We start from the raw sequence: 13,482 nt of genomic DNA, 5'->3' as shown, positions 1-13,482 counted from the left end.
AACAAACAATTCTTAGCTCAACTTTGGTACACACATAAACAAGAACAAATTGTATTTCCTGACCCAACAGGGACTTACATCTCCCAAGGAATGCTAAAAGACTATATATTAAAAAAAGTCAGTGAAAATTACTGTGCCATCTATATATAGCTATATTGCCAAAAAGCTTACACAAATAGCCTTTAATGGAAAATTAAATGTAAGGAATAATTTTTTTTTTTTTAAGAAGCAATCTGCTTCTAATCAGAAGTTTTAAACAGATGTTAATTGCAGAAAGTTCTAGTGCAAAGTTTCATAGTCAGCTAAACACTATCGTTTAAAAAAAAGACTGAAGAGGCTGAATTTCTATTGTTGCATCTCACTAAAATATGGAAGGGATAGGACAATCAGGTAAAACATATATAGTTCCTACAAACACTTACTTGAATGGTGTGAACAGAAATGACAGTGTAGCTTCCTTTTTCTGAGACATCTTAACCTGCATAAAAAAAGCATTAAACCACTATATGCCAATTGCAACAAGATTGAAAATTGTATCAGGGATTAAAAGTAAAAATCACAGAAGAGTTCTAAGACTTTGGAAAAGGAATGAAATTATACTGTTGATATACTGTCCAGAAAACTGGTTGTTAGACTCCTGTATGTGTAACTCCTCCTAGGTCCTAGAAACCCAGACCTGCTATAAAGCAGGTAACATGAACCACTCCCTGGTCAGTAATTTCCACACAAGGATTTATGGTTGGACTTGATGATCTTGGAGGTCCCTTCCAACCTAAAGGATTCTATGATTCTATGATTTCTACGGTTTTTCAGGATAAAGGGAAGATATGGCTAAAAGTGCCAACAGGCTTCAGTGACAACCTCACTCATTGAAACAGGTATTTTTGCCAGACAGGAACTAGTACAATGCAACAACACCACCAAAGCAATGTTGTTAGATACATTAACCTGCAACATGGATAAAAAATAGAAAGTTTTAATGCCATCACAATCATTTGCCCCACGGCCCTTCGGAATTTTTTTTGAGCTTTAAGGCCTCCTGCAGGAGGAGGCAGCCTGATTTGAGTCTCACTGTTGGCATACAACACAGACAGGAACTTTCTAAGTGTACTGCTCTCAAAATCTGACAGCTTGAAGTAGAAACCCACACATCTCATCCTATCCATCCAAGTCAAAATCCTTCCAGGGAGTGCAAACTGTCGTGGGGTCAGTCCATCACAGGGAAAACAAACACCCACTTGGCATGTCTAAGCCAGCATGATGCTTCTGCTTCATCAGAGAAAGGCAAAGGAAATTCACACATGATCCTCCTAAAACAATCTTGGAAACAAGTCAGCCAAGAACAAAATAGATAATTTAGATAATTTAACACTACAAAATGACAGAATAAAGGAAGCAAGGACCAGAACGTCTTATTTTTTTAAATAATCTCCAAGACAACAATTTAATTGAAAAAGACCTGAGTCACAAACTTAACTCTTAGAGCAGAGGTCTTCCAACTGTGGAGGTTATACCAGCATCCTTCAAAACTTCACAGCCTACCAGTCACTCCCCCTGCTACATGACAGCTTTCCACCACAGATTTGGAAGTCACTCTGCTGCTGACCTGGCATCCACAAAACCAACATTTGGGAAACCGGTGTTCAAGGGATAGAAGGTACCAATGGTGCCGATCTCTTGAAGGTTTTCTCAGGCTAGTTATTTATTCCACCACTGTCACACACATTTCCTGATAGGCCAAAAGTTTTCTCTCAGCTGCCTGTCTGTGGAAAAGATAATTTTCCCTCAGAGCATTTATATGTCTTGCCAAAGCTGAGACTTTTGGATTTGAGACTGTTTCTTAAACCACAGCTGAAAAGCACCTTTGTTTGTTTGGACCAGATATGTGTTCTCCTAATACAATAATATCTGACACTAGATGAATCAAGACAGATAAGCTTTGCAATGCACGTCTGCAGAGCAAAACAACAGACACAACAGCGTTAACTAAAAGCCGATTAGGCCACTAATTTAATTTCTTAAATGGACAGGTGCTTGTTACCTTTTTGATCTGTTTGTGTATTGATCCTGACTTAGAGCTTTCTCTCCCAGCCCCTGTTGTAAAGGCAGTATTCGCCTCTTCAGGTATCAGCACTCAAGATTCTGCCTACATACTACAAGTAGGTTTACATTAAGATCAATAAACCTCAGCATTTATGTAAAGAATCAAGAAAAAGGTTAGTCATTCTCCTTACAAAAAAAGGTGTTTCTTAAAGTCTTTCATAGAATGGTTTGAGTTGAAAGGAACCTTAAAGATCATCTAGCTCCAACACCCTGCCACGGGCAGGAACGCCTCCCACTAAACCAGGTTGCACAGAGCTCCATCCAGCCTGGTCTTGAACACCTCCAGTGACGCAGCAACCACAGCTTCCCCGGTCAGCCTGCGCCAGGGTGTCACCACCCTGACAGGGAAGAATTTCTTTCTAATTTCTAATCTAAATTACCCTCTTCCAGTTTGAAGCCATCACCTCTTGTCCTGTTACTAAACCCTTGTAAAAAGTCCCTCCTCAGCTTTCTTGTAGGTCCCTTTCAAACTCCTTCAGGTATGGTTCACAGCTAGTCAATCAACATCACCCAGCATGCACATTCAGTTTTAGTCCTTTGAATTACAGCATGCTATATACAGTGTATGTCCTAGTATAACTATTTTACACATAGCAACAACTATTATTCAAAGAAATTTTTCTTTAGCATATATTTAGTTACCTTAAATTGCTCAAGAATCTGAACAGCATTGGTAAACATGCTCTCTGCTTTGAAATGATCACTATTGTTCAGATATTCCAGAGGCAGAGTTCCCTGGGGAAGAAAAATACATATATACATTAAAAAAATAAAATCAAGACACAGGAATTTCTCTAACTGAATCCCAGGCTAAATGAGCAGTAAGAATACTTCAAATGACTGCCGAAACAACTACTGTAACTCCTTTGAAAATATTCTTCTCTCATCATTTTTCAATGGCACAAGGACTATTTATAATATCTCAGCTCCTACAGGAATGCAAAAAAGTAAATAGACGTTGTTATTAAACTATATAGTATATAATAATACAATCTCAGCCTCTAATCAGAAGCCATTTTCAAAATACCCAGAAGTTTCCCAGCCTGGCTTGGGCCTGACTCACCCAGTACTAGTACTGGGAAAGCGAGCAGTTCCCATGCCACCCTGGGATGGGCAGCTTGCCCCACATGACCAGCAACAAGTGCAGGACAGGAAGACACAATCTGGGAGAGTCTCCAGAGGAAATATTTTGAAAAATGGTCTGTAAATAGGTGCTTTAAATGTGAAACAAGCAGCATGAAAGCACACTAATGTAATGCTACTTGTCAATTAGATATTTATGACACAAACTTTGGACTATGTAATAATATATGAAAGAAATTAAAAGAAAAAGCCATCTCACAATGAGGGCACTCACTATTCACTAAATTAGAGGCACAAGATGCCGTCTGAAGAAAGTACACTAGTTTAAACCAAGAAATAATTAAACATTAAATTGCAGGAACCAGCTTGTTTACAGTCTCAGCTTTCATGATCAAAATCAGGTGTTATTCAAACCATATTGCATTTTTACCATCCATAGAAAACAAAATAACAAAAACACTTTAATGTAGCTCAAGCATAAAGTTGCAACTATAAAAGGATCAGCTGCCTTTCCAGTTAAAAGCACTACACAATATGTAAAAAGATGTGAGTGTATATTCTAAAGTGAAGACACATATGCATAAAGCTAAAACTAAAAGCAGTCTCTATACTCTATAGCACTTTACAAAATCTATTCTCTTTCCCCTCACATGCTTCAAGTCTTGACCTCAACATATCTTCCTCTATCGTGAGCAGATTTCTGTAACATGGAAAAAAAGTCTGTACTTCTTACCACGGAATTCAGTGGAAAAGGCACACCGATAAGGGAAGCCATCAGTGGTGCTATGTCAGCCTGCACAAATAGAAGCATCTCCATTTTAATATAATTCCAGCCTCTAGAGATAATAAATTCAGTTTCATTTTAATGTATCTGCATTTGCAAAAGTAAATGGTATAACACTGTGAAGTTATGACACACAACTCTCCTTATAATGTACATTTTTCTCAGTTTCCAGTAGTCACCATGGCATGATTAGATTCAAAATATGATGCACCACTACTGGTAAAGCTCCAGAAATACCTTTAGTTTAAAAAGCAAATATAATCCCCCACAGTATTTGTTCACAAAATTCAGTACCTCCTTCACCACGCTCAGAAAGGCGTACCAGTTTTTATGATTATTTATACCACAGAACCAACTAAGCAGTTTTCAGCAGTACATTGAATATACTGCTCTTCACAGCACTCCTTAGCCCATGTTTCCACCGTGCTGATCACTCACCTCCTCCCCTTCAGAGGGGGATTCTGCACTTTTATTTGTGTCCAGTCAGACCTCAAGAAGGCCTTTAAATCTACCCCAAGGCAGCTCATAAACTTGTGATAAACACTGCCTCTCATCAGGTTTATATTTTCCTTTAATATAAAACTATACACCAAAATCTTTTGTTTCTCCAGCATAAGCCTGAAGAAAATACACTGAACCACAGGCACTGCTCCAGTCTCGGATCTACTGTGCAGAAGCAGACTCCAAACCATTGCTTGTAAAGGACAACATACAAGGATTGTATGTTAATCAGAAGTCTGGTTTGCTATTTTTACCCGTAGTTGCACATGTACTACAGGACTCCATTACCCAGAACAAAGCAACACTTCAGACTGTCCTATACAGACTCAAAATAACATTCCCACAAATCCTGCCAACACTGAGAGGAAAACTGGTCTCTAATTTTTACCAGGGCTTTGGTGAAAGCAGTTGATCCAGAACACTCTCAACTTTAACCTTTTAACACGAGTTTATTTCCTTAGTGTGAACAGTTTTGGAGTCTGTTATTCATACATTGGGTTCCACAGGTTGATAGGAAGTAAGAAGCAAGCAAGCTTCAAGAGCACACATGTACATGTGTTATTGTCATGATTTAAAAAGCTTGGTTGATTTAGTATCAAGGGTGAAGTCGTTCACTATTTTTTCTTCCTTCAGAGTACGAATTGCTAGTTGGCTGGGCCATAATCACAAACTCAGTTGGAAAACACCACAGTTTAGCAAGTATAGCAAGTCTTGATTTTGATTCAATCATCAAATAATGATAGCAACTTCTGGGAACAGTGACAAAATACAGACATTGAAATAGGAAGCTCTAAAAACTAAACTGAACACACATAGGTCTAACTTAAGTGTAGCAAAAGGCATACGACAGATACTCATGAACTTGAGAAAAATGGTCATCAGACCACACTTTGTGTTTCACTGGGCACCTTCATAGGAGATACCAAGGAGGTGTAAGCTCAGCTACAGAACATTTTCAAAGTAGAAAGTAGAGGGAAAGCACCTCAAGTTACTTCTAATGGTTTGCAAACACAAATCCCACTCTGAAAACATGTTAGATGCTATTCAAGTTACTTTGGGGCAACTGGCATATTGTACTGCAGTCTTTCTGCAATGCCATATGCTCACTTAACTAAAAATGGTGTGAAAATGCAACTTCAGGGGCTGAAGTTGTACGCAGCTGCCATGTGTCTTAACAAGCAATTTCAGCTTTCTCATGTTACCTTCAGTATGGGTGTGGTTCCTGCAACTCTAATGTTCAAGGAACACATGATCATTCATTCAAATTCCACAAATCAGTTTAAGTCACACAAAACTCATAATTTAAGGTGAAAATTTATGAGCCAGTAGTTAGGTATGTTTGATACCTGATTGACATCCAGCCTCTTCAAGTTCTCCAGCTTCCACTCTGCAAGAAATAACAGAACATGAACAACTACTCTATATAGATTTGAAAGGGATAATTCAGCTGACATTTAATGCCTTGCTGCTGTTTTCTGTAAAGTGCTGTTAGTAAAGAAAATGATAATTTGGCTTTAGGATGCTAGCTCAATAGGGGTTACAGATGGAACTCAACAGGCAGAATCAAGAAAATTCATTAATTTCAGTTCACATTCTCTTTTTATCCAACAGGATAAATTGCTGCCTGCAATTGTGACCCAGATCAGTTGAAGAAAGTCCAAGATTTTAATTTTTTTCAGCACAGTACAGAAAGTGATGCAGTACCTCCTGTGCCAACTAAATGATTCAAACTTGGGTTTAGGAGAAGGGTTGTTAAATCTCTTCAATGTTTTTTTAAAAAAGGTTAACCCAAGGTCCCAAACATACTGGTACAGAGTGGTACAAACATACTTCATGTCTGCCATAAGTAATACTGGCCACGACCAAGCTCAAGGGAAAAGTTCAACAAAAAGCTGGTTCAAAACCGTATTTTCATGCTATTCATTAGCTTCTGCAGAAATAAAGAAGAAACTGCCTGTTTTCTTTGGGAGTACAGAAGTTACTTAAAAACAAAGTTTAGCAAAGCTTCAGGTATTTTTTGGTTTTATGTCTGCTTTTACCAGCATTTAAATTTCCTGCCCCATTACACACACACTCTGATAGCACCACTTGCAGAAACATGACAGAAACATCACAGCCAGAAGTCTGCCTGGCACCTCAGACCATTGACAGTGTAGCCTCACTGCCCAAAAGTATCCTTTGGCTTTTCATGAAGTGGAAGTTTAGTGCATCAGAAGCAGGCTTCATTAAAAATACCAGTGTTTACTGGTTTACATAGTTGAAAGGTCTGGCCCATTTATTTTCTCCGAAGAGGCATTCAAATCCTGGGCCATACCATCCTATCTCCATTTTTTGATACACCCAGTCTGTGCCAGACCCAAATCTATCTCAGCTGAAATCAGCCAGACAGGAAACTTCCACATTTGCAGTACTGCACGTACCAAGCTTATTTTCAGCAATTAGTTCATATCACTGCTAGCTTTGGGGTTGAGTCCAGCTCCACTGTTACTTGGTCCCAAAAGCACCAAGAAGTGCAGCCATGTACCTTAACAGCAGTGAGACATACAGTTACAGCAAGTTCCCATGGCAACACAGGGGAAGCATTGCCAGCATTAATCATGAATTGTGTTACACTCACATCAAAATGAACACATTTGCTTCCTTTTGCTTCCCAGAAAAGGAAATGAATTTATATTTCTAGCAATGCAGTCTCTCATCCATATTTCTGTCATACAAATGCACTGTTTATTTTCCTTTAAATAACATTTTCTAATCAAAAATCTTGGAAAAGTGTCTACACGCACACAATGTGCTTAAGGTAAGAAGAAACTGTAGGTCTACTAAAGAAATACCTAGCTTTGTCAGAAGCTTTTACATCTCTGCTTCCCCTGCTCAGAGATTCCCAAAAGGCAGAGCTGTAGACCTTGGACCAGGAGCTGTAAGACACGGAGCCCAGAGCTCCTGAGGACGAGGACACACCTGCAGACTGACCAGCCCGGGCTGTACTCGTGGGAGTGAGACTCCTCAGGTGTATGTGCTGCCCATACTGGTTTACAGTTCCAGCTCACTATCCAGGTTTCCTGTACAGTGCTCAGCACACTTTTCCACCCGTTTGATAGGTTTTGTTTCTTTATCCTGCCCTGCTTTTATTGCAAGTCCTCTGAGCTGTCAGACACACAGTCCAGGGGAAACAGCAGGGAAGTGTTCGTTCACAAAGAGACCGAGTATGAGGCTACACGAACCAAAGAAAGTCTCACATAAAACCTCACAGAAACAAAAGTGAAAGGGGCACACTGAGCTCCCTCGCTCTCAGCAAAGCATGCCAAGCCCCCTCCAAAACCAGGGATATGTATAGGTGAAAAGAACCAACCCATGTCCTTCTGTTGCAGAAGGCCGTGCCTTCACATACAAGCTTCTCTAGACTTGTGCCTCAAGGCCACCTGGAGGGCCTTGTGCTGAGAAGCCAGAGAGCAGCTCTGTATTCTCTTTTTTTTCTAAAGAAGGGTCAAGCCAACGGCCAAATAGGTAATACTACACATTGCCCACAGGATGCAGGGCTGTCATCACAAGTCTTTCCAAAACGACTGTATGGCCAGGCCTGAGGGAAAGCAGAGCACAGGTGAAAGGACTGATGAGAAAGCTGTCATCCCACAGCAGATACTATGCCCTGCCAGCCATCCAAGGAGCACATTAATCTTTCCATGGCAAATTGGACAGACTAAGCCCTGCCTGCTGGCACTGCCTTAGGGGTATCAACCCTTGATGGCAATGATGAGAAGAGAGACAATTCACTGAGCTGCCTACAGCCTGCCTGCACTGAACTGAGCACAAGAAGTTTGTCAGCATTAAAAATATTCTGCTGTTTCCACAGATTCTTAACTCAGAGGAATTAGGGAGGATTATCAACAGATGCAAGAATTGAACATTGGTGCATACAGTTGCAAACCTCAGACATCGTTGTACATCAGTGACACAGCAGTCTTGAAAATGGTCTCCTCTCCTGCACAGCTTCAGTGGCTTTTGTATGGAACAGGAAGGGCAAATTCAAAGAACTTTTCAAGAGACTTCTTTTAAGCATCTTTTCTTTCATATGTTAGATTTGTGAAATTTTTGGGATTTTAACTTAATGGAGTAGCCGAACTGTAATGATCTACAAAAGTGCCAAGTTCCATTTCAACAACAATTTTTTCTTTACTTTTAAGCTACATAGCCTACTAGAAGCTATAATGTACTACCACAGAGATAACAATCACTTTTTAAGAAGATACTACTCAAACGGAGATTCAAACTCCCAAAATACTCAGAGACTCAAATCTCCAACAGAGATTATCCCTGGCAATCAAGAACTTGGAAAGATAGTGTCTAAACAGACCAACAACATGACAGCTGGAAAGCTGAAGAACAAATCCAGAACAATGTGAGGAGTTTCTCATGTTTGCTTTGTGGGGTTTTTTGTCTGGTTGTTAGTTTGAGGTTTTTTTAAAACTATCAGAAGGAAAATAGAAAGCAGACACAGCAGGTTGCATTCCCTTGTTTAAGAAAATACACATTTCCTAACAGATGACGGCCAAAAAGCTTTTGCTATTGTGTACCTGGGAGTCATCGCAACATTCAGCTTTTTTGAAATGCTCTGAGACAATTTTCATCATTACTTGAAGTTAAACACTGAGGTTTGTGCTACAGCTAGTGAGAATCAAGAAAAGTAACAGCTGTAAAAAGCAACTAGTACAGATCAGCCCTTAGAGACAGTGTCCTTAGGAGTCTAGCATCAGACATCACAGAAACCAAAACCAGTTTGGTTTACTCTGTTTTTTAATTTTTTAGGGTTTATAATCCCAGGTCTATAATCTTGTGAAGCTAGAAAAGGGTCTTCGGACATGTTAGCTTATCATGTTTCCATATAACAGCTTTTAACCTCTGGGAGTCTTATTAGGAATTAAGTCTTATCTAGAGATTTAAGTCTCTAGTGTTAAGAGTGTGAATAGCCTCCTGTGCCCAAAGAGAGAATGTCTTCAATTCCACAATTAGAAAAGAAAACAGACTGACATTATCTGCCCAGTTTTGCAATATCCATAGTCATGGCCTGTCACCTTTTCTTTCCACACCACAAAAAAACAAGTCATGTTTACCATAATGAAACGGAAGACAGTGCAATGGTTAAACACCTCCCTTTCCACCAAAATCTTGCAGTTAAGTTTTATATTTTGCCTACCTTTCAAAAAACTGTCTTCGAAGAACTGGGATGTGACTTTCTGCGGATAATTCACCCCAGCACCCCAAACAATCAGTGGTGTTAATGTTTCCGAGGGATGACCAGCTCCATGGGATCCTACAAAACACCAAACCGAAAGAAATAAACTTGAAGACACAGTGTAAAAAAAAGTGAAACCTACAGGCACATATGTACCAAGTTGTTTTTACAGTATAGATACTAAAATCTTGTTACAGACAACCCAGTCCAGCTTCATAGCTTTTTTTTTTATGCCACTAACACTAAATTCAAGTTGCAAGTTGGGAAATCAGTCCCACGTCAATCAAGCCTATAAAGATGTAGCTTTGTGTATTTAAAAAAAAAAAAAAAGAAATAACAAAACAAACTGTTAATATACAGAAACAAAAGCCAAAGTCGTTGAAAGCTTCAAAGTGGAAAAGAGTTATCTGCTCAAAACACATGCATGTACCTATCCTGAGCATCTCATGAAAACCAGTATTGGTTGATCTGAGCTCAAATAAAAAGCTACTAGTCTTCAGACTCTCCTCAAAGCCTGAGAAGTTACTCCTATCACCTGTTATTGCCCCTTCCAAGGACCCAGTACATAATGAGAGCACCCCAGCAGCACATCCTGGCAGCAAGGAAGACCAACAGCACTCTGGGCTCTGTTAACAGGAACACAGTCTAGGGAATGGATTATCCTCCTCTACTCAGTACCTGTGAGACAACCTCTAGACACTGCATCCAGTTTTGGGCCTCTCCAGCACAGGAAAGACATCAACCATCCATTCCACCATGGAATGAGCTCAGTGGGGGTCCCCCAAATAGGTCAGAAGAACACTTGTCCTGTGAGGAGAAGCTGAAGGACTGAGCCTCGTTCAGCCTGGAGAAGCAATGGCTTTGGGGAGGACATAACAGAACAGAAACACAGAATCGTTTTGGTTGGAAGGGACCTTAAAGATCATCTGGTTCCAACCCCCTTCCATGGGCCACCTCCCATCCTGCCCACATCCCACTGCGAGGGCATTTGAGAGGACAGAACCAGGGTCCTGCTGCGCTGCATGGAAGGAGGGTGAGAGAGAACAGGATAAGTTCAGACAAAGGAGGTTCACATGGCACATAAAACCTTTTCCCTTCCAAGAGGGTAGGCAAGCAGTAGAGCAGGCTGCCCAAAGTGGTTGTGTAGCCTCCATTCTCTGAGGCTTTATCCTGCTGGATAAAACCCAACCAACCGTGTCCAATTCCAAAGCTGATCCTGCTTTGAGTAGGTGGTGGGACCTTCTGAGGTCCCTATGATCATATATGTAAAAGGTACATATGCACACATCCCTTATAAAAAAATTATGAAATGATTACTTGAAATAGACAAAAAATATACATACGAATTAAAATTTTATTGCAAGTGCCAGTCAGCTCAACAGTAAATAATATTCAGAACAGATTTTGCAAATGAGCAGATGATAATTAGGCTGATTTTGAATAAATACAGAGATACGTCTGGCATCTTTGATGACAGAAAAAGTCTGCATCCCTTCTACTTGAAAAGTTTAGGATTTCACACACAAAATAAGATGCTGAATTTTGCCAAGACCATGTCTGAAGCATCCTTTGTTAAAAAGTATCACAATTAATCTAGTTATGCTAAAACTGCCCCAAGTCATTTGGCCATAACATTCACAAGTGCCCTCTGTGGGTACCAGGCTGGCTGGCTTCTGTCTCACTCTCCTTGTTTTACTCTCAGCAGCTCCACTTTCCAGTGCCAGCCTGAAGTGCTGGGGTTAAATCCCCATCTCTGAATGAGGGTTGGCATACGGATGATATCCTCAGCCAGGCAAGAAGGACCCTCCTGACTGGCTTCCACCCCAGGTCTGTCCAGCCTTGGGTGAGAACCGATTAGGAGATCTCCACCAGGTGTCCCTACCTTCAGCATTAACATCAGGTGTCCTGCTTCCAAGTTAACAGCATAATAGTCTGTTCTGCTTAGAGTGGTATTGGGGGTGAGCTTACCTGTGTAGTAAACATACTGCGTAGGATCTCCAGCTACTGGAGAGGCCCCCCAGCAGTCTCCTGTAAGCAGAGCCCCCAGCAGTGGTGGGACATCAGCACAGCTGGGAGCAGAGGAAGAACATTGGTGCTGTTCTTTGGCCACCCAACTAGAGCTGGACTAATGGCCTGGGCCCTCAGTCAGTTCACCTCCACCTCCACTGAACCCAGCACTGTGGGTGAGTCTGTGGCCCTCTTCGGTCCACCAGTGGTTGCCCACCTTGCACCCTTGGTGTGTGATTTGAGACTGGAGGCAGGAGTATGGCTGGTCTGCTGTTCATTTTTTTTTTTTCCTCCTTTTTTTTTTTTGTTGTTAATTTTTGTTTGTTTGTTTTTTTGTTTGGTTGGTTTGGTTGTTTTTTGGTTTTTTTTTGTTTCTGTATAGATACACAACTCAGCTATCATGGGGCTGATGAGATGCAGCCAATTACCCATTTCCTAATTTGCCTGGGTTTCATACATGAGAAACACTTGGGATATCAAATCAAAGGCGACACTCTAAAGCTTCTAATAGGACAGAGCTCTAATCTCCCTCCAGATACTCATCCATAAACTCAGCTGACTCAACATTTAAAAAGACTCACCCCAATCTGTCATCCCATGGTCAGAAGTTAAAATAAATGCAGTTTTCCCATCATTTCCATAGAAATTGTCAATCATTGAAGCAATTTCTTTTACACCCTCATCAACTTTTTTAATGTTCTCCTTGTATTCCCTAAAAAAAACCAAGCAAAAATGTTGTTAGATTCAAGGTGGCTCTCACACTTTGTATGAAACAAGTTATCCATGGTCCTAAAGCCCAGACTTCTGATTATATACACAGCCTTATCCTCAACAGAAGCTCAAGCTAACAAAATGCATCCTAGCTGTAAAATCTCTCCTCCTGTAAGTCTTATGTGAGGTATTAAATAATGACAGCACAATTTGAAAGCTCCTGAAACTACAGTTTCAAATGAAATTTTATTTATATATCAAATATGACCAGTCCTTGATTGAAGACTATAGTTTAATGACTCATGGCTATCACGCAAATTGAGGAGGATACCAAAACTAAGGAATTCTGGAAAACTCAAATGCCTTAAAATGTAAGTTTCAAAAATTACTGCAAGCCAGGAGCTAAATAGCAAAGAAATACCTCATCATTCAGGGACTCTACTGAGATGATTCACAGATCAGCACAGATCCCAGAGTTTTGTGGGATAGAATGTAACAAAAAAAAAAATCTGTATTTTTAGGAAAAGTCACCACAATTAACTTTCAACCAATTAATTTTCTATTTGTTGCTGGTGCTAAAGTCAGTTTTAAGACTCTATCTTCAAAAATATAACAAAAAGAACATGAAACACACAGCAAGTATGAACTCTGCAATGATGTAGGAAATCAGAACAAGGATTTTAGAAGTATGCAAGGATCAAGAGAAAGACATGATGTCCTACATTCAAAGCATGCGAGGAAATGAGAAGAAAGTTGTCAAATAATGCGCTTCAAGATGAATAGGTGATAAGTACTGTTAATACAAAGTCTTCTCTTTGTTCAAGTGTCCTAAAGGAAGCTAAAATACATTGCTGGAATCTGCAGCCATTATTCCAGAGCTTAATGTTGTCTCTAAATTCAAGTACACCATTTCAGCCACATGGAATCCAAGAACTGTTCCCATTTCACATTTAAAACTGCAATTTCCTACGCTCCTCCAGACTGTATGTTGACTAAGACAATTTGCTAAAAATCAGGCTTGAGTACAGAGTATAACCAGGCATGCTGTGTATAGCAAAAAAAT

At 40.1% G+C, this 13,482-nt stretch overlaps 1 protein-coding gene across 1 annotated transcript in view; it reads right to left on the bottom strand.

The window, feature by feature from the left end:
• Nucleotides 1–418: 418 nt before the first annotated feature.
• LOC103773499 (GPI ethanolamine phosphate transferase 1-like) overlaps nt 419–13,482 on the bottom strand; it is a 28,106-nt gene continuing 15,042 nt past the window's right edge. The window contains exons 6-11 of the mRNA XM_008940868.1: nt 12,290–12,420; nt 9,663–9,779; nt 5,818–5,858; nt 3,920–3,979; nt 2,746–2,838; nt 419–478 (exon numbers count right to left, since the gene is read on the bottom strand). Of these exons, the coding sequence (XP_008939116.1) occupies nt 419–478; nt 2,746–2,838; nt 3,920–3,979; nt 5,818–5,858; nt 9,663–9,779; nt 12,290–12,420 (502 nt within the window). The remainder of the gene's footprint in view (nt 479–2,745; nt 2,839–3,919; nt 3,980–5,817; nt 5,859–9,662; nt 9,780–12,289; nt 12,421–13,482) is intronic.

Source organism: Merops nubicus, unplaced genomic scaffold (genome assembly GCF_000691845.1).
Source record: "Merops nubicus isolate BGI_N331 unplaced genomic scaffold, ASM69184v1 scaffold11075, whole genome shotgun sequence".
In the NCBI taxonomy this organism is placed as follows: Eukaryota; Metazoa; Chordata; class Aves; order Coraciiformes; family Meropidae; genus Merops; species Merops nubicus.
Note: the sequence above shows the minus strand (reverse complement) of the source record. Positions and strands in the feature narration are given on the sequence as shown.